Genomic DNA, 19802 nt, shown 5'->3' with positions numbered 1-19802 from the left:
TTATGTACCTCTGTTAGGTTGCCCCTCAACCTCTAATGAAAACAATCCAATCCATCCTGAAAACCAGCCTTCCTTCCTTTGACTCCACTTATCTACACTCCCCGCTGTCTTCTGAAAGCAACTAACATAATCAAAGACCACTCCTATCCCAGTTATATTCTCTTCTACCTCCTTCCATTGGGCAGAAGATGCCAAAGTTTGAAAACCCTCGCCAATAGATTTAAAAACAGCTTTTTCCCACTGTTTTCTGACAAATGAATATATTAGAGTTTCCTATATTAGAGTTGATTTTCTCTGTACCTGTAACACTGTACTCTACATGCTGTTCTATTACCCTGATATACTTATGTGATTTGTCTGATTAGCACGCAAAACGATACTTCTTGCTGTACCTCAGTACATATGACAATAATAAAACAAATCAACCTCTCCTTATAACTAATACACTCCAATCTAAGCAACATTTTAGTAGACCTCTTATGCACCCCCTCTAAAGCCTCCACATCCTCCTTATAATGTGGCGATCAGAACTGCACACACTACTCCAAATAAGGCCAGACTAAACTTTTATGCAGCTTCAACATGACTTGTCAACTTTTATACTCAGTGCTTTGACTAATGAAGGTAAGCATGCCCATTTGTCGTCTTCATCTCTTTATCTACTTCTGTTGCCAGACTAGGCCAGAGCCCCTCAAAACATTTCAAGGAAGTAACCCAAACCCTGACTTTGCCAGTTGTTTTTACAAGCTAACCAAATGAAACACAAACAAAAAAGAATAGAACACAGAATAACTTAACCTATCTGAAAATCCAACAAATGATACCAGCATAATGATGCTGTTCCAAATACTTGCAACAATCCCCTAAACACCCCTTGGCACAAAACGTAAAAAGAAGCACAGGTTCTTACAGGAGAGATTTCAGAGAGAGAGGAGGATCAGCATGGACCTGCGTCATTGGGTCCAGCAGGTTTCACTGCCTGACTGCTTTCAGTGAATAACCAGATTACCAAAAACCAAATCAAATCAGGGAAAAGCTGAGCTGGGAGAACTGGCCACTCCCCTTTCATTGTATAAGTGTTTTTTTTTAAAACTTAAAAGCCTTTTGCCTAATGCAGTATCTGTTGGCTATAATCAAATTAGCACTAAAACCCATCCAAGCCCAGACTTTTCAGAACCTGTGTTTTTATGACCTCCTGAAAATAAAACTAAGGACAACATAACCTTGTTAAAGTGTGTGTTTGTGTGTGTTTGTTTATTTGTGTTTGATCGTGTGTTCTTCGACATACTGCCATTTACTATATACTTTCATCTTCTGTTTAACCTCTCAAAATGCATCACCTCAAACATTTCCAGATCAAACTTCGTCTGTCAATTCTCAGCTCAGGTTTCTAACTGATTTATATCCTGCTGTATCCTCTGATAACCTTCCTCACAATCCAAAACTACTCTAATGTTTGTGATGTCTGCAAATTTATTAATCAGACCAGCTGTATTTTAATCTATATCATTTATATATATGTTAAAAAAAAGAGGTCCAAACACTGATCTTTGCAGAATACCACTGATGGTAGACCTCCAGTCAGAAAACTGATCCTTCAGAGCTATCCAGTCTCTTGTATGACCAAGCCAATTTTGTATTAACATGTCAATTCACCATGGGTGCCATGTGAGTAAATTTTCTTAGACCAGACTACCAGGAGGGACTTTTCAAAAATGTTTTAGTAAAATCCATGTAACAACTTGCCCTAAGCTCATCAATCACCTTTGTCATATTTTTTAAAATGGTGAACTATGCCTGTGACACAAGACCACTCCCTGCATAAAGTTGCAGCTGACTATAAGTCCATTCTTCTTCAAATGTGAGTAAATCCTGTTCCTAAGAAACTTGTTCAATAATTTCCCTATCAATGTTGTAAGGCTACCAGCCTATTATTTCCTGGATTATCCCTGTTGCCCTTATTAAACAAATGAGCAACATTGGCATTTCTCCAGCATTGGGACTTTGCAGCTGAGGGCTCTGTCAAGGTCCCAGAAATCTCTTCCCTTCAGTATCCTGGGATTGATCTCATTGAAGCTTTCGAGACTTACTACCTTACTGTTTTTTAAGACACACAACACTGCCATCACCTTCGTATTAACATGCTCCAGAACCTGCAATACCCCTACCTATTCTTACCATCATCAATGTCCTTCTCAGTGGATACCGGTGCAAAGTACTCATTAAGGACCTCATCCAGTTCCTCTGACTCCATCCAGAAGTTCCCTCCTTTGTCCTTGAGTGAATCTAACCTTTCCCGAGCTACCCTCTTGCTCCTGATGTATGTATAAAATGCCTTCAGATTCTCATTAATCCTAATTACCAAGGATATTTCATGGTCTCTTCTAGCCGTCATAATTTTTTGTTTAAGTTCTTTTATGCTCCCTTTAACTCCTCAAAGGCCTTGTTTGATTTCAGTTTCCTAAACATTGCATGTGCTGCCTTTTTCATTTTGACTCACCTTTTAATATCTCTTGCCATCAAAGGTTCCCAAATCTTACAATCCTATCTTTCATCCTAACAGGAACTTGCTGGTCCCGAACTCTCTTACAGATGTGGGTTTACAATCAAACAATTGGCCGCAATCTAATTTATCCACTTCCTGCCTAATACTGTTGTAATTAGCCTTCAAAACAATTTAGAATTTTCACTCAAGAACTAGTCTTATCCTTATCCATAACTATCTTAAAACTAAAGGAATTATGACCACTGTTCCCAAAATACACCCCACTGAAACTTCGATCACCTGACCAGGTTCATTCCCCAGATGGACTATCTACATTTTGCTTAAAGAAACCCTCGTGGATGCACCTAACAGATTATACCCTAACTAAGCCTCTGGCACTCAGGGTGTTCCACTTAATATTAGTGAAGTTAAAATCACCCACTACATCAACCCTGCTGTTGTTACGCTTTCCATGATCTGCTTACAGACCTGTTCCTTTATCTCCTGTTGGTTATTGGGAGACCTATCACTTAACCCCATCATAGGTTTGCGCCTTTCTTACTCCTAATTTCTTATCCATGTGACCTCACTGAATGAGCCCTCCAAGATATCCTCTCTGTGTTCTGCACAGCTGAGACATTCTCCTTGATCAGTAATGCTACTCCCCACCCCTCTCTATCACACATGAAATAGCTAAACCCTAGAATGTAGAGCAGTTGGTCCTATCCTTCTCTCAGCCAATGTGTGCGAGGAATATTGATCTCAATTTTGTGTACATCTTGTGCACATTTTCAAATTCAGTTTTGCTGAGCTTCATGGTTAGATTAGCAAAAGTAGAATTGTTCTTGGGCACCATGGTGGCACAGTGGTTAGCACTGCTGCCTCACAGCACCAGAGACCTGGGTTCAATTCCTGCCTCAGGTGACTGACTGTGTGGAGTTTGCACGTTCTCCCCGTGTCTGCGTGGGTTTCCTCCGGGTACTCTGGTTTCCTCCCACAGTCCAAAGATGTGCAGGTTAGGTGAATTGGCCATGCTAAATTGCCCGTAGTGTTAGGTAAGGGGTAGATGTAGGGGTATGGGTGGGTTGCGCTTCAGGGGGGGGCGGTGTGGACTTGTTGGGCCGAAGGGCCTGTTTCCACACTGTAAGTAATCTAAGAGGATTGAAGGGAGATTTGATGATGATGTTCAAAATTATGATAATTGAGATTGGTAGAATTAATAATAATGACCAAAATTACAATTTTAAGATTTGGATCAATAAATGCTCATTATTGTTTTTTATTTATTATGTAGGCAATTATTAATGTGTGGGCTCTATTTTTTTTCTGGTATTTTTATACTTTGTCAATTTTATGTTTGGTTACCTTGTACATCTGTCTAACTCTATACCATTTGCCCATGTACAAACATTGGCAACTTCCTGTTTTCAACTAGATAATCATAGTGTGAGATAAGGTTGGCGGATGGGGAAATTTAATTTGTGTTGTGTGAAATTGCTACCCTCTGCATACATTGGAGACCATATTGAAGCAGATGAGCATTTAAACCTGATAATTTATGTATTCAATCCTGATTTCTTGGTTTCCTTTTTTTCTGCTGCAGGTGTCTTATGTACTTCAGGACTGGTGGCTATCTTACTGGTAAGGTTAATTCTCTTAACATTGTAGTGTGTTTTGATGGTCATAACTTTGTTTTTTTAAAAAAGTATTGGTATTGAGATCCCTTTGTCCCTTACACAATTTCACCTCTTACTTTCAGAATAAAATGTGGACTCCTTATTCTGGCTGTTTTAGACCTTATTCACAATACCCTCGAATTAGTTTTTAAAAAAAATACTGCTGAGAAGTGCTGTAAGTTATTTTTTGTTTTGAACCAAGACTCTTGGAGCATGCAAGTGCCAAGAGATATCGTATACATGAAGAAATAAACATTAATTTTCTGGCCTTCCTTCATGCTGTGCCTTTTTTAAAATGTGACCCTGATTTTGTAAACAAAAAACAAGTTTTGGTTTTAAAACATCCGCATCTACAAATTCTTGATCAAAATTAAGCACTTTAAATATAACATTCTAATGGTGAAGAGAACAAGCCAAAGAACATTCAGTTGTAAACTGTTTTTGTTCAGTTGCATCATAGTTAAATTTAGTTCTATTTCTGCAGTATTCAGAACATTTTTTGTGGAGACTTAAACTTGCATGCCCCTTTTGAATTGTCTCCAAATATTCTTACCTACCTTTGGACTCTCCAGAAATATTAACACACTCTTTGGTACTCTCTACAAATAAGAATCATCCCCAGAATGGTAAAATGAAGACCTGACACGTCGAGTATGAACCAAGACGTGGTGGGCGGCACGGTGGCACAGTGGTTAGCACTGCTGCCTCACAGTGCCAGAGACCCGGGTTCAATTCCCGCCTCAGGCGACTGACTGTGTGGAGTTTGCACGTTCTCCCCGTGTCTGCGTGGGTTTCCTCCGGGTACTCCGGTTTCCTTCCACAGTCCAAAGATGTGCAGGTTAGGTGGATTGGCCATGCTAAATTGCCCGTAGTGTTAGGTAAGGGGGAGATGTAGGGGTATGGGTGGGTTGCGCTTCGGCGGGGCGGTGTGGAATTGTTGGGCCGAAGGGCCTGTTTCCACACTGTAAGTAATCTAATCTAAACATATGATTTTAAAGGAAAATGTTTTCCTGCAAAATGTATTGTTACATTTCTGTGCCATATCACTAGTGATCGAAATCTAGTTTAGTAAGTTCAAACTGGATTATGCACAATATAACTGACAAAACCAAATTAAATATTTTATATAACATGATGCATTGCTTTTATGTTTTTGCAGGGCGACAAGTCAAGACCAATTGAACACGACTCAAATAAATAGCCAAAATAACACAATGCAGCAGCTGGATATTAACTTTTACTTGGGAATCTATGCAGGTACAGAGAAGATGGAATCTGTTTTGTTTACATAGAACATGGAACATAGAACAATACAGCGCAGTACAGGCCCTTCGGCCCTCGATGTTGCGCCGATCAAAGCCCACCTAACCTACACTAACCCACTATCCTCCATATACCTATCCAATGCCCGCTTAAATACCCATAAAGAGGGAGAGTCCACTACTGCTACTGGCAGGGCATTCCATGATCTTACGACTCGCTGAGTGAAGAACCTACCCCTAACATCAGTCCTATATCTACCCCCCCTTAATTTAAAGCTATGCCCCCTTGTAATAGCTGACTCCATACGCGGAAAAAGGTTCTCACTGTCAACCCTATCTAACCCCCTAATCATCTTGTACACCTCTATCAAATCACCCCTAAACCTTCTTTTCTCCAAAGAAAACAACCCCAAGTGCCTCAGCCTTTCCTCATAGGATCTTCCTACCATACCAGGCAACATCCTGGTAAACTTCCTCTGCACCCGTTCCAGTGCCTCCACATCCTTCCTATAGTATGGCGACCAAAACTGCACACAATATTCCAGAAGCGGCCGCACCAGAGTCTTATACAACTGCAGCATGACCTCAGGACTCCGGAACTCAATTCCTCTACCAATAAAAGCCAGTACGCCATATGCCTTCTTCACTGCACTATTTACCTGGGTGGCAACTTTCAGAGATCTGTGTACATGGACACCAAGATCCCTCTGCTCTTCCACACTACCAAGTAGTCTACCATTAGCCCAGTAATCCATCTTTTTATTACTCTTACCAAAGTGAATCACTTCACACTTAGCTACATTGAACTCCATTTGCCACCTTTCTGCCCAGCTCTGCAGCTTCTCTATATCCCGCTGTAACCTGCCATATCCTTCCTCACTGTCTACAACTCCTCCGACTTTCGTATCATCCGCAAACTTGCTCACCCAACCTTCTAACCCTTCCTCCAGGTCATTTATAAAAATGACAAACAGCAATGGTCCCAAAACAGATCCTTGCGGAACACCACTAGTGACGGCACTCCAAGATGAATCTTTGCCATCAACTACTACCCTCTGTCTTCTTCCAGAGAGCCAATTCCTAATCCAAACCTCCAACTCACCCTCAATGCCATATCTCTGTATTTTCTGCAGTAGCCTACCATGGGGGACCTTATCAAACGCCTTACTAAAATCCATATATACTACATCTACCGCTTTCCCCTCATCTACCTCCTTCGTCACCTTCTCAAAGAATTCAATAAGGTTTGTGAGGCACGACCTGCCCTTCACAAAACCATGCTGACTATCCTTGATCACATTATTCTTATCCAGATGTGCATAAATCCTATCCCTTACAATTCTCTCTAAGACTTTGCCCACAACAGAAGTGAGACTCACTGGCCTATAGTTACTAGGATTATCCCTACTCCCCTTCTTGAACAAGGGAACCACGTTTGCTAGCCTCCAGTCCTCTGGCACTACTCCTGTAGACAAAGAGGACACAAAAATCAAGGCCAATGGCTCTGCAATCTCCTCCCTTGCTTCCCAGAGAATCCTAGGATAAATGCCATCAGGCCCAGGGGACTTATCTATTTTCACCCTTGCCAGAATTTATTACAGCGGTGGAAAGGAAGATGGATGAAGATTTGCCATCTGAGGTAGTTTGGGTTGAGGTTAGGAATAGGAGAGGTGAGGTCACCCTGTTAGGAGTCTTTTACAGGCCTCCTAATAGTCCTAGAATCGTTGAAGAAAGGATTGCGAAGATGATTCAGGAGAAGAGTGACAGTAATAGGGTGATTGTTATGGGAGACTTTAACTTTCCTGAACTTGATTGGCTCAAGTTCGTTAGATGGGTCAGTGTTTGTGCAATGTGTGCAGGAGAGTTTCCTGACACAATATGTAGATAAGCCAACAAGAGGTGAGGCCATACTGGATTTGGTTCTGGGTAACGAACCAGGCCAGGTATTAGAACTAGAGGTAGGTGAGCACTTTGGGGACAGTGACCACAATTCGGTGATTTTTAGTCTCGTGATGGGGAGGGATAAGTGTGTACTACAGGGCAAGAGTTATAGCTGGGGGCAGGGAAATTATGATGCGTTGAGGCATGACTTAGGATGTGTGGATTGGAAAAGTAGATTCCAAGGCAAGAGCGTAATTGATATGTGGAACTTGTTCAAGGAGCAACTATTGAGTGTCCTTGATAAGTACGTACCTATCAGGCAGGGAGGAAAGGGTCGTGTGAAGGAGCCGTGGTTTAATAAGGAGTTGGAATCCCTTGTTAAATGGAAGAGGGCGGCCTTTGTAAAGATGAGGCGTGAAGGTTCAATAGGGGCGATTGAGAGTTATAAGGTAGCCCGGAAGGACCTGAAGAGAGAGCTAAGAGCAGCAAGGAGGGGACATGAAAGGTCCTTAGTTGGTAGGATTAGGGAAAACCCTAAGGCTTTCTATAGGTATGTTAGGAATAAAAGAATGACTAGGGAAGGAATAGGTCCAATCAAGGATAGTAATGGGAAGTTGCGTGTGGAGGCTGAAGAGATTGGGGAGGCGCTGAATGAATACTTTTCGTCAGTATTCACTCAGGAACAGGACATTGTTGTCGATACGAATACTGGGGCACGAATAAGTAGAATGGATGGCTTTGAGATATGTAGAGAAGAGGTGTTTAAAAGTCAATCATTCAGTACTGTTCCATCCCAGAATTTGTAAGAAGATGGCCTTCTCCCAGGATCTGTCAGTATCACTCTGGCGATGCATAAACCAGTTCATTTCCCATTGAGCACTTTTTCCTCTGGGAAAGACTCTGTGTATATACCTGATGCTCAAACCTCCTTGTGCACCTTCAGGAATAATTTTGTGTGTTGTAACATTTTAACAGCAGTAAAATGAAGTGTTGGAAACAATTGCACAGAAGAAGTGTTCTCGTAGCACATATAAAAATAGAACATATTGATCCATGCAGTTTGTACTTTACATTGTTTCTATGAATTTCCAAAACTGCTTCTCAACTGTACTTTTGATTGTACTTCAAAAGTAGTTCATTGTTGGTTAAGGGGGAATGTTGACCAGGACATAAAAAGAACAACTTACTCTTCAAAACAGAATCATGTTCACTGGAAACACTAGTAAAAGATATTGTAATTAAGCTGGACCCCTGAGCAATACAGCATTTGCTCAGTATGCTAATAAACTGTTGGTCAAAGTTATAGACTTAATAGCTCAAATTTGCAATCTCTTAACCTCTAAAATAAGAATGGGAGATATATTTTGGCTTATTTTACTTTCTTTAACTAAATATTGAAGTAGTAACATTCATGCTTCCACAAAATGATTGAATGGAAGATCCTGAAAAGCCTTTTGAACTTGAATTCTGTCTCTAAAAACATGAAATTCAAAGAATTTAGAAGTTATAAGGAAAATGTTCAAGGAAAATTTGTGCCAGCATTGTCATTTTAATACGTTGTTAATGTTGTAATCAGTTGATGAACTGAACCGATTTTATTTTCTTCTAGGTTTAACAATAGCTGTGATACTTTTTGGAATTACCCGAAGTTTGATCATTTTCAATGTGTTGGTGAATGCATCTAAGGAGTTGCATAACAGAATGTTTGCATGCATTATAAGAGCTCCTGTTTTATTCTTTGATAGAAATCCTATTGGTAAGTATAGAATTTTATATATTTCAATTTGAATAGCAAATGGCTAGCACTCCAGTAAACTTTTGTAATGCAGCAGTAATTTAGAGTTACGGCTTGATTGTAATGATGTACAACCACCACTAGGGGACAGTGTTCTCTAACTGACTGATGGAAAACATTATTGTATAATAACAACAATTGGGTATACTCAATTGGTCTGACAGCAGCTGTGAAGAGAAATAGACTTAACTTGAGTCATGATGACTCTTCAGTGCATGATCATAAACTGAAGTGTTTCTTGTTGTTTCCAAGTTTAATGGTGATTTGACCAAATTTTCTTGATATGATGAGAAGCAAATAGAGAAAATAGTGCAACAATTAAAACAAAGAACTGCAAATGCTGGAGATCTGAAGCAAAATATTCTAGACTGGAAATCAGTGTTAACTCTGCTTTCTCTCCACAGATACTGCCAGACCTGCTGAGTTTCTCCAGAAATTTCTGTGTTTATTGGAGAAAATATTGCCACTGGTTGGAGAGTTAAGGGCTATGAGTAGAACTTCCAGGGCAAGTGTTCTACACAAAAGTGTGGTGAAGTTTGAAATTTTCTTCTGCAAATGACAATTCATATTGAATTGATGGTTTATTTTAAAGTGGAGTTTGATAGATTTTTGTTATTAACAATGATATTAAGGGTATCGAGGCAAAGACAGACATATGCAGTTAGGTTTCAGAACAGCCTTGAATGTTATGACCTATAAAAAGAACTTGGATGAGCATTTGAAATGTCATAACATTCAAGGCTATGGTCTAAGTGCTAGAAAATGGGATTAGTGTAGATTTAGGTAGTTCTCATCAGTACAGCCTCAATAAGCCACTTCTATATGATTCTGTATCATTGAATGGTTAATGAAGATTGTGGGGCCTACTTCTGCTCAGTGTTCCCTGTTCACTACACTGAACTTCTGTTTACTACAAGACTAGATTTTTGCCTTGTCCATCCTTTTAAAATTGGCTTGCAACCATGCATGCATGTCTGCATCTCAAAAGGAACACTGTTTGCATGCAATCAGTTTATTCAGTCATTGTTTCTGAGCAGTCAGCCCCTTCATATGACATGGTGGCGCACCCTTGAAGTTTACAGGGCGCATTGTTCCTGCTCCTGTGTAATTATATGTCTGCATTCTGTCGTTCATTTGAATTACTTCAGGTAACCTGGTCAGTGACAACTCTCAGCAACTAGTGTGTTTTTAAATTTAAATTGATGGAAAAATGTGCCTACAGATAATTCAAGGAAAGGATGGAAACAAAAGTTTGATTAACTATCTTTGCGCCCCCTGATTTAATGACCTTTAAAGTATTCATCACTGTCGATAAACCTTGACATGTGGCTGCTACCTGCCACTTATCCAGAAATTAACTTTCCTGAATCTGGACCAGGCCTGTAAAACTGCATTCAGGTGGAGTGAATCTTACTTATTTTGAATTGTGAAATGTAATCCATTTTGAAATATATCAGAAAAGTAAATCAAGGTAGAAACATCTGATTCATTTGCTTTGAACATAAAAATCTCAGTCCTTGATCTCCGTGATGTTGAAAACTCTGACTGTAAGCTAAGGTTTAGTTTAAAGATAAAGTGCAAGAATACTTGTAAAGGAGACTTACAACATTTAACAGTATCTACAACTATTGGACTTTGTCTTGTTTGTTAAATTAGTAAAATAAGTTTTAATTTTCTTCAGTTTAGAAACTTAGTTAAGGGCTTTGTTTCTTGCACAGGAAAACATCAAATTTGACAAAGATAAAATGGAAAGCATGGTAACTCAAGTAATTATGTATTGTCAAACTTGGATTGTAATAGCCTAAAATTGAATCTTTGATGAAAAACCTAGATAATCCTGATTTTACCCTGAAAAGATTTATAGCAGGAATCTATCCATCTGTGCTGAGCTAGTCAATCTCAACCAAAATTACATTTTGTTTGGCTGCCCAACTTAGGCTGGGAAAAATTAACCAGCGTACATGATCTCTCCTGGAAGTGCAAAGATCTTGCAAATCAGGATCTGAATACTCCCAGAAATCTCACTTGCTCTCAAACAGCTTCTTCAATAATGTTTGATGCATCCTTTGAATAATCATTCAGGGGACGTGCAAGCAGAGTCCAAATTCTCCTCCAATATTAAAGGAAAAGGAATAAAATGGAAGAAAAAGAAATCAGTGAGAGATTGAGGTGGTAAGAAGTTGCATATTTATGTGAACATATGAACAAATTACTGAGAATAATAGTCTTGATTAAAGAATATTTGCATGTTTTAGGAAGAGTGTGTCTGTGATATATGGTGGAAGTGTTGGACATAAGAAAGGAAAGTCAAATTCTTGGAGTCAGTTCAGCAATGGAAATGATTTGGAAATTCTGTGTAAGGCAAAAGATGTTAATTCTTATAAACCTAATTAATGAAGGACTACCAACAGCATACATTACAATGACTAGACTTTAAAGTATTTTGTTGACTGTAAAGTGTTTTGGAATATCCTTTGATCAGGAAGAATATTGCATAGACACAAGTTTTTCTTTCAGGGTAAGGCCATCAAAGGGTTGGATATTTGGGTAGACATGAGAAACCTAAATGGTAAATAATGGGTGGATGCGAGGATGGAGCTAGCGAGGTCCAATTCCTCCAAGCTTGTCAGCAGTTTGAACAGAATTTTTAAAAAATAAACTTTATCTTTATTGTCTTGTCCAGTTGGCATCTCTGCTGTGGTTCGCCTTGTCAGACTGTATTAAGTTAGTCATCTTAAAAATCACTAAATGTGACTTTGAGTTATAGAAATTTAAAGCACGGAAACAGACCCTTCGGTCCAACTCGTCCATGCTGACCAGGTATCCTAAAATAATTTCGTCCCATTGGCCAGCACTTGGCCCCTATCCCTCTAAACTCTTTCTATTCATATATCCATTCAGATACCTTTTACAAGTTATATTTGTACCATCACCACTTTCTCTGGCAGCTCATTCCATACACGCATCACTGTTTGCATGAAAAAGTTGCTCCTTTGGTCCCTTTCAAATCTTTCCCCTCTCATCCTAAACCTATGTCCTCTAGTTCTGGACTCCACCACCTCACAGAAAAGACCTTATCTACTTATCCTATCCATGCCCCTCATGATTTTATAAATCTCTGTAAGATTACCCCTTAGCCTCCGATGCTCCAGGGCAAACAGCCTATTCAGCCTCTTCCTATAGGTCAAACCCTCCAATCCTGGCAACATACTTGCAAATATTTTCTGAGCCCTTTCAAGTTTCACAACACTTTTCTATAGAAGTGAGACCAGAATTGCACACAAAACTCCATAGCTGTCAAGCGTGAATAAGCAACCTCAGGCCAAGAAACCAACCTGGACTACCCTTAATTCCTCACACACTTCTTGCTGGGGGGCAGCCAGGGAGTCAAAGTTTTTGAAAGAAACTAAATAGCCATTTTTCTTTTGGACATTGATGCTGGAGATGAAGTTGTGGTGTGCTGGATATTCCCTCGCAGTGGCAATTATAATATAGTAGAATAGTGGAAGCAAAGAGGTCAAAATAGTGCGATATATCTTTGTATGTTGTGCATAAATGGTGGATGGTGAGCAGGGCTTGACTTTTCAGCTAATGTTGCTATTGACTGTTGCTTCCTGAGATTGGTCAGTGAAGGATGATGTCCCAGAGTGACAGTGGCAAGATATCAGAATCATTTTAATGGTGGGAATGAGCTCTAGGAAAAGATTCCTCCATTTCAACTCGATACCTTAATTTCCACAACTCTTCTGCACCCTTTAAATGGTCAGGAGACAGTGGTCTAACTGCAGTACAACTGGTATTATGCATGTTGGTAGCAGTGGTATGAGCCTCAGCAAAGGACTCACCTTCATCCCCCTCCATCCACGCGTCAATGAATTTAATACACGCTGTGACGTCGAACACTTCTTCCGTCGCCTCTGAGCTTACTTTCACAATCAGGACTCCCGCCCACCTTCCGAGGACCCCTTCGCCCACCTCCAACACACTGCATCCACCTGGACACCCCGCACTGGCCTATTACCTGCCCTCGGCTTCTTCATTTCCAACTGCCGCTGGGACATTAACCGCCTCAACCTGTCTACCTCCTCCCCCACTCCAACCTCTTACCCTTACAACGCGCAGCCCTCCAATCCCGACCTCATCATCAAGCCAGCAGATAAAGGGGGCGCAGTGGTAGTCTGGCGCACTGACCTCTATACCGCTGAAGCCAAACGCCAACTCGAGGACGCCTCTTCCTTCCGCCCCTTCGACCATGACCCCACCCCCCATCACCAAACCATCATCTCCCAGACCATACAGAACCTCATCACCTCAGGAGATCTCCCACACACAGCTTCCACCCTCATAGTCCGGGAACCCCGCACTGCCCGGTTCTACCTCCTTCCCAAGATCCACAAGCCTGACCACCCTGGCCGACCCATTGTCTCAGCATGCTCCTGCCCCACCGAACACATTTCTACCTACCTCGACACTGTCCTATCCCCCCTAGTCCAGGAACTCCCCACATACGTTCGAAACACCACCCACGCCCTCCAGCTCCTCCAAGACTTCCGTTTCTCCGGCCCCCAATGCCTCATCTTCACCATGGATATCCAATCCCTCTACACCTCCATCCGCCATGACCAGGGCCTCCAAGCCCTCTGTTTTTTCCTCTCCCGATGTACCCAACAGTACCCTTCCACCGACACACTCATTTGTTTGGCCGAACTGGTCCTTACCCTTAACAATTTCTCCTTTGAATCCTCCCACATCCTCCAGACCAAAGGGGTAGCCATGGGCACACGTATGGGCCCCAGCTATGCCTGTCTCTTTGTTGGCTACGTAGAACAGTTGATCTTCCGTAATTACACCGGCACCACTCCCCACATCTTCCTCCACTACATTGATGACTGCATTGGTGCCACCTCATGCTCCCGCGAGGAGGTTGAGCAATTCATCAACTTCACCAACACATTCCACCTTGACCTTAAATTTACCAGGACCATCTCTGACACCTCCCTCCCCTTCCTGGACTTCTCCATCTCCATTAATGACGACCGACTTGACAGTGACATTTTTTACAAACCCACCGACTCCCATAGCTACCTGGATTACACTTCTTCCCACCCTACCTCTTGCAAAAATGTCATCCGGTATTCCCAATTTCTCCGCCTCCGCCGTATCTGCTCCCAGGAGGACCAGTTCCACCACAGAACACACCAGATGGCCTCCTTCTTTCGAGACCGCAATTTCCCTTCCCACGTGGTTAAAGATGCCCTCCAACGCATCTCGTCCACATCCCGCACCTCCGTCCTCAGACCCCACCCTTCCAACCGTAACAAGGACAGAACGCCCCTGGTGCTCACCTTCCACCCTACCAACCTTTGCATAAACCAAATCATCCACCGACATTTCCGCCACCTCCAAAAAGACCTGACCACCAGGGATAGATTTCCCTCCCCACCCCTTTCCGCCTTCCGCAAAGACCGTTCCCTCCGTGACTACCTGGTCATGTCCACACCCCCCCACAACCCATCCTGGCACCTTCCCCTGCCACCGCAGGAACTGTAAAACCTGCATCCACACCTCCTCCCTCACCTTCATCCAAGGCCCTAAAGGAGCTTTCCACATCCATCAAATCCACCAATCCTGCACATCCACCAATATCAGTTATTGTATCCGTTGCTCCCAATGCGGTCTCCTCTACACTGGGGAGACTGGACGCCTCCTAGCAGAGTGCTTTAGGGAACATCTCCGGGACACCGGCACCAATCAACTACACCACCCCATGGCTCGCCTCCTTAACCGCCGGTCCCTCACCACCAGACGCCTGGAGGAAGAACGCCTCACCTTCCGTCTCGGAACATTTCAACCCCAGTAGCATAGTACTCTATGCTACTTTCTCCCCACCCCCACCCTCCTCTAGCTTATCTCTCCACGCTTCAGGCTCACTGCCTTTATTCCTGATGAAGGGCTTTTGCCCAAAATGTCGACTTTACTGCTCCTTGGATGCTGCCTGAACTGCTGTGCTCTTCCAGCACCACTAATCCAGAGCTGTGGTGTGAATCCTGCTTTGAGCCTGTGCAGCATGAACAGACTGACTGAGAGAAATGGGGTCAGGTTAATGGGCAGACTGACCCATGACAAAAGCATCATGCAGATGGAAATCCAGACCAAATTGTTCATCTACTGTACTGCTGTGCACGTTGAGAATACAGTCTGAAGGGAATTAATAATGCTAGCTTGAGACTATCAGAAAAGTTGATATGATTGATGATTCAAAGAAGTAGCAGTAAGAAATTAACCTGCAGGATGCCTGAGGTTAATGAGTCTGAGAATGTGTTGTCAATGACTCTACAATTTGACCGATCTAAGAGGGAAAAAAATAGACAGGTACAAACTCTGATTCTTGACTTGTATGTAAGCTTAACACACTTGAAGTTTACAAAACCAGGTTGGCTGTTTGAAAACCAATATTGTTTAATGTCCTGTAAGAAACGAGCAAGCATTCGTTGAAACAAAAACAGAAGTTGCTGGAAAACTCAGCAGATCTGGCAGTATCTATGAAGAGAAATCAAAATTAATATGTCAGGTCAGATGACCAGCTAAGCTTTTCCAGCAACTTCTGTTTTCATTTCTGATTTACAGCATCTGTAATTCTTTCAGTTTTTGTTAAGCTTTCATCCAATCCTGGTTATTTCTTAAATCATGGTAATTAATATGTCCTTTAAGCTGGTATAAGGATATAGTTTGGAACAGGGTTAAATGAATGAGGAAGTCTATCTCTTTGTAAATTGGAAACAAGCATAGAACGTAGAACAGTACAGCACCGTAGAGACCCATGATGTTGTGCCAAGCATTTATCTTAATGTAAGATCAAACTAATCTAAACATACCTCAATTTATTGCCGTCCATGTGCTTGTCCAGAAATCACTTAACATCCCTAATGTCTCTGACTCCACTACCACCACTGGCATAACATTCCACGCATCCACCACTCTCTGCACAAAGAACCTCCCTCTGACATCTCCTCTAGACTTTCCTCCAAATACCTTAAAATTATGGAGCCTCGTGACAGCCTTTCTGCCCTGGGGAAAAGCCTCTGGCTAACTACTGTATCTATGCTTCTCATTACCTTGTATACCTCTAGCAAGTATATTTGAAATTAGTCTTTAAATTGCCAGTTTTCTTTCCAGTCCTTCCACAATCGAAGGGAAAACTAAAACAGTCAACTGAACTTTGGACAGCCTTAAATCTTTCTTTAACTTCTCTTTTTTTTATTGCAAATAACAAATGCTGAGGAATGTGCTTACAGGACCAAATTAACGAAACAAGTTGAGATGATTAAATAAGATGCATGATTTTATACGGTGTATAGTCTGTCAAGAAAATAAAAGAAGATGAATTAAAAATGTACGATTCTGGATGCCCATGTTACTTTTTGTGAATATAACCCAATGGAGTATTTGATTCAGGCCAATATGTTTATATATTTCCCTACTATGCACCTTTAGAAAGTGACTTTGACTTTGTCCCTAGGCAAGAGGACAGAGCCAGAACCTTTTCTGACTCCACAAGCTGAACCAGTTCAGATTTCTGTTCTGGCGTGGCAAGGTTCCTTGGAAGATTGGCTGGACGACGTCAGAATGAAAATGGACTGCCAGCTGTGGCATTGTTTGGCCACATGCCTCCCTTCATCAGTCCTACATTTTATTAATAAAAAGTTCACACACTCGCAATCTATACTAACCCCTGCCACTCATGCCCTTGATGCCCCCTTCTACCCATCATGCTTTTCAATATTTCCTGTGGCAACTTAGTGGCAGCATGGTGGCTCAGTGGTTAGCACTGCTGCTTCATAACGGCAAGGACCTGGGTTCAATTCCAGCCTCAGGTTCCTCTCTGTGTGGAGTTTGCACATTCTCCCTGTGTATGCGTGGGTTTCCTCCAGGTGCTTCGGTTTCCTTCCACAGTCCAAAGGTTAGATTAAGTTCGATTAGATTCCCTGCAGTGTGGAAACAGGCCCTTATGGATAGAAGTTGAGGGTTTGGATCTGCTTGGGATGTTCTTCAGAGTGTCAGGCCAATAGGCTTAATGGCCTTTGCACTGTAGGCATTCTATAATTCCTAAAAATACAGATGTTATTCCTTCCAACCCAGAATTCATAGTTAAAGGTCACCTGGTTTTGTCCAGAGTCTCCGAAGTGGTCAATTTACCTGTAGTAGTCGATTTCTTGCATTTCAATAATAGAGTAAACTATCTTCTTTATATTTGCATTGTTTAGGTTGTTTATTGGATACCTTCAGTTGTTTTAAAATTTATTCATCAGTGTGAGTCATCAAATGATGTAAGTTTTTCCAATAAGTGCAGGGTGCTGGAATGCTGTAGCTATTTGTTAATGTCTGGAAGAGGTGTGGTTGGACTTGTTTGGTTGTTGACTTTTAAAACATCATATTTTTATAATTCCAAGTAGACTTTATCTGTTATCAGGGTGTGACCCTATAGAATAGCTTTAAGGGAGGTGTACTTGAACTGCAGATAATGTCACAGACTTCATATAGTATAATAATGCAATTAGACTTACTGTTATCTGGCTTCTGTTGTGTTGCTATCAGTAACCATGATAAAGCAAACTGCTGTTAGGAAATACATTTAAATACTTATGCTGACCACAGTGGAATACAACTTTGAAATTTCACTTATCAGCACAGATCTTTGAGTACATTTTCATACTGTGGTCATGATAGTTACAGGTTACAATGACAAAGATACTTTTGATTGTGATTCAGAACTTCAACAATTAAAAATTAAATATTCATGAACCTTTTAAAGCGTGTATCATAGATAAGAGAAATTGTTTACAGAACAGTTAATAATTTAAAGATGAAAATTTCTTTGCAATTTGACAAAAGCAGCTCTCCATATTTAAAATATGGCATAATTTAATGAACAGTACTTTGGCATGTAAAGTTTATTCAAAGTCACATTTCAAAAAGATGTCCACATAACTGGATAATTTATCAATGGGCTTCTAAGCGATTTTTTTTTAGTTTTTCATTCTTTTAGGTTGGCAAATTGAAAAATTACAGTATGATTTACTGCCTTCATTCCTAGATGTTCATTTTGGATTGTCAACAAGTCAGGATAATTTATGAGATAATTTTTGATTCTGGGATTCCTGGTTTTTAAGAGTGCTTTTTAAGAATGTTCACGTTCTGACCTAGCCAACTCTATTGTGAAGAAAACAGTGAGCTACTCCTGTGCAGTTCTCATGGAGTTGGACCAAGGCTGATGGCTCATGTACTTCAGGTTTTATATATTATGATTTGGCATGAGGGAACATTTTGAAAGGATGAAAAGGTCCTTCTCATGCTACCTATGTTTAGTTTTGCCCTCCACCTGTTGCATATGCATCTAAGAGAACCTGTGCCACCTTTTAGCACTACCAATTGTGGTGGAACTATGAATTCTGACATCAGCAATGATGATATTGTATGGACTTGTGGACAGAACAGCTGAGAATCTCAAAGGGGCAAGAAGGGCGGCAAGGAAGCTCAGTGGTTAACACTACTGCCTCACAGCACTAGGGACCTAAGCTCAATTCCACCCTAAGGTATCTATCTGTATGCAGCTTGCACATTCTCTCTATGTTTGTATGGGTTTCCTCTCACAGTCCAAAGACGTGCAGGTTAGGTGGATTGGCTATGCTAAATTGCCTATAGTGTCCAGGGAAGTGCAGGCTAGGTGGATGAACCATGGGGAAATGCAGGGTTACAGGAACGCGGTAGAGGGGTGGATCTGATTAGGATGCTCTTCGAAGGGTTGGGGTTGACTCGATGGGTCGAATGGTCACATACTGTAGGGATTCTATGATATCTAACTAACATTTGGTGGTCCTCTATAACAATGTCTATCATATCAATGTAACCTGTAGCTAGTTGATAACATGCAATAAACTATGCCTGTGAATTCTGAAAACGTCACAATTTTTAAAATTCATTCACAGGATGAGGGTGTCAAGGTGCTAGCTAGACCAGCATTTATTACTCATCCCTATTTGCCCAGAGTGGGGTGTTAAGCAGCAACTACATTATTGTGGGTCAGGAGACCAGGAAAGGATGGCAGTTTCCTTTCCTAAAGGACATTAGTGAATCAGATGGGTTCCTTTGACAATCAACAATGGATTAATGGTCATCATTTAGACTTAATTTCAGATTTTTATTGAATTCAGATCCCACCATATGCCATGGTGGATTCAAACCCGGGTCCCCAGAACATTACATGGCTCTCTGGATTAACGCTGAAAATGTGTTGCTGGAAAAGCGCAGCAGGTCAGGCAGCATCCAAGGAGCAGGAGAATCGACGTTTCGGGCATGAGCCCTTCTTCAGGAATGAGGAAAGTGTGTCCAGCAAGCTAAGATAAAAGGTAGGGGGGGAGGGGCGTTGGAAATGCGATAGGTGGAAGGAGATCAAGGTGAGGGTGATAGGCCGGAGTGGGGGTGGGGGCGGAGAGGTCAGGAAGAAGATTGCAGGTTAGGAAGGCGGTGCTGAGTTCGAGGGATTTGACTGAGACAAGGTGGGGGGGGGGAGGGGAAATGAGGAAACTGGAGAAATCTGAGTTCATCCCTAGTGGTTGGAGGGTTCCCAGGCGGAAGATGAGGCATTCTTCCTCCAACCGTCGTGTTGCTATGGTCTGGCGATGGAGAAGTCCAAGGACCTGCAT

The 19802-nt window shown here is 41.6% G+C and overlaps 1 protein-coding gene across 5 annotated transcripts in view; it reads left to right on the top strand.

Moving 5' to 3' along the window:
• The window catches only part of abcc4 (ATP binding cassette subfamily C member 4 (PEL blood group)), a 471758-nt gene that overhangs the window by 192234 nt on the left and 259722 nt on the right, over nucleotides 1-19802 (top strand). For all 5 annotated transcript variants that reach the window (XM_072577875.1, XM_072577874.1, XM_072577873.1 and 2 more), the window contains 3 exons: nucleotides 4089-4126; nucleotides 5321-5418; nucleotides 8914-9060. In XM_072577875.1, the coding sequence (XP_072433976.1) occupies nucleotides 4089-4126; nucleotides 5321-5418; nucleotides 8914-9060 (283 nt within the window). The remainder of the gene's footprint in view (nucleotides 1-4088; nucleotides 4127-5320; nucleotides 5419-8913; nucleotides 9061-19802) is intronic.

Source organism: Chiloscyllium punctatum, chromosome 9 (genome assembly GCF_047496795.1).
Source record: "Chiloscyllium punctatum isolate Juve2018m chromosome 9, sChiPun1.3, whole genome shotgun sequence".
In the NCBI taxonomy this organism is placed as follows: domain Eukaryota; kingdom Metazoa; phylum Chordata; class Chondrichthyes; order Orectolobiformes; family Hemiscylliidae; genus Chiloscyllium; species Chiloscyllium punctatum.
The sequence above is the reverse complement of the archived record's forward strand: the minus strand, read 5'-3'. Positions and strand labels throughout refer to the sequence as shown.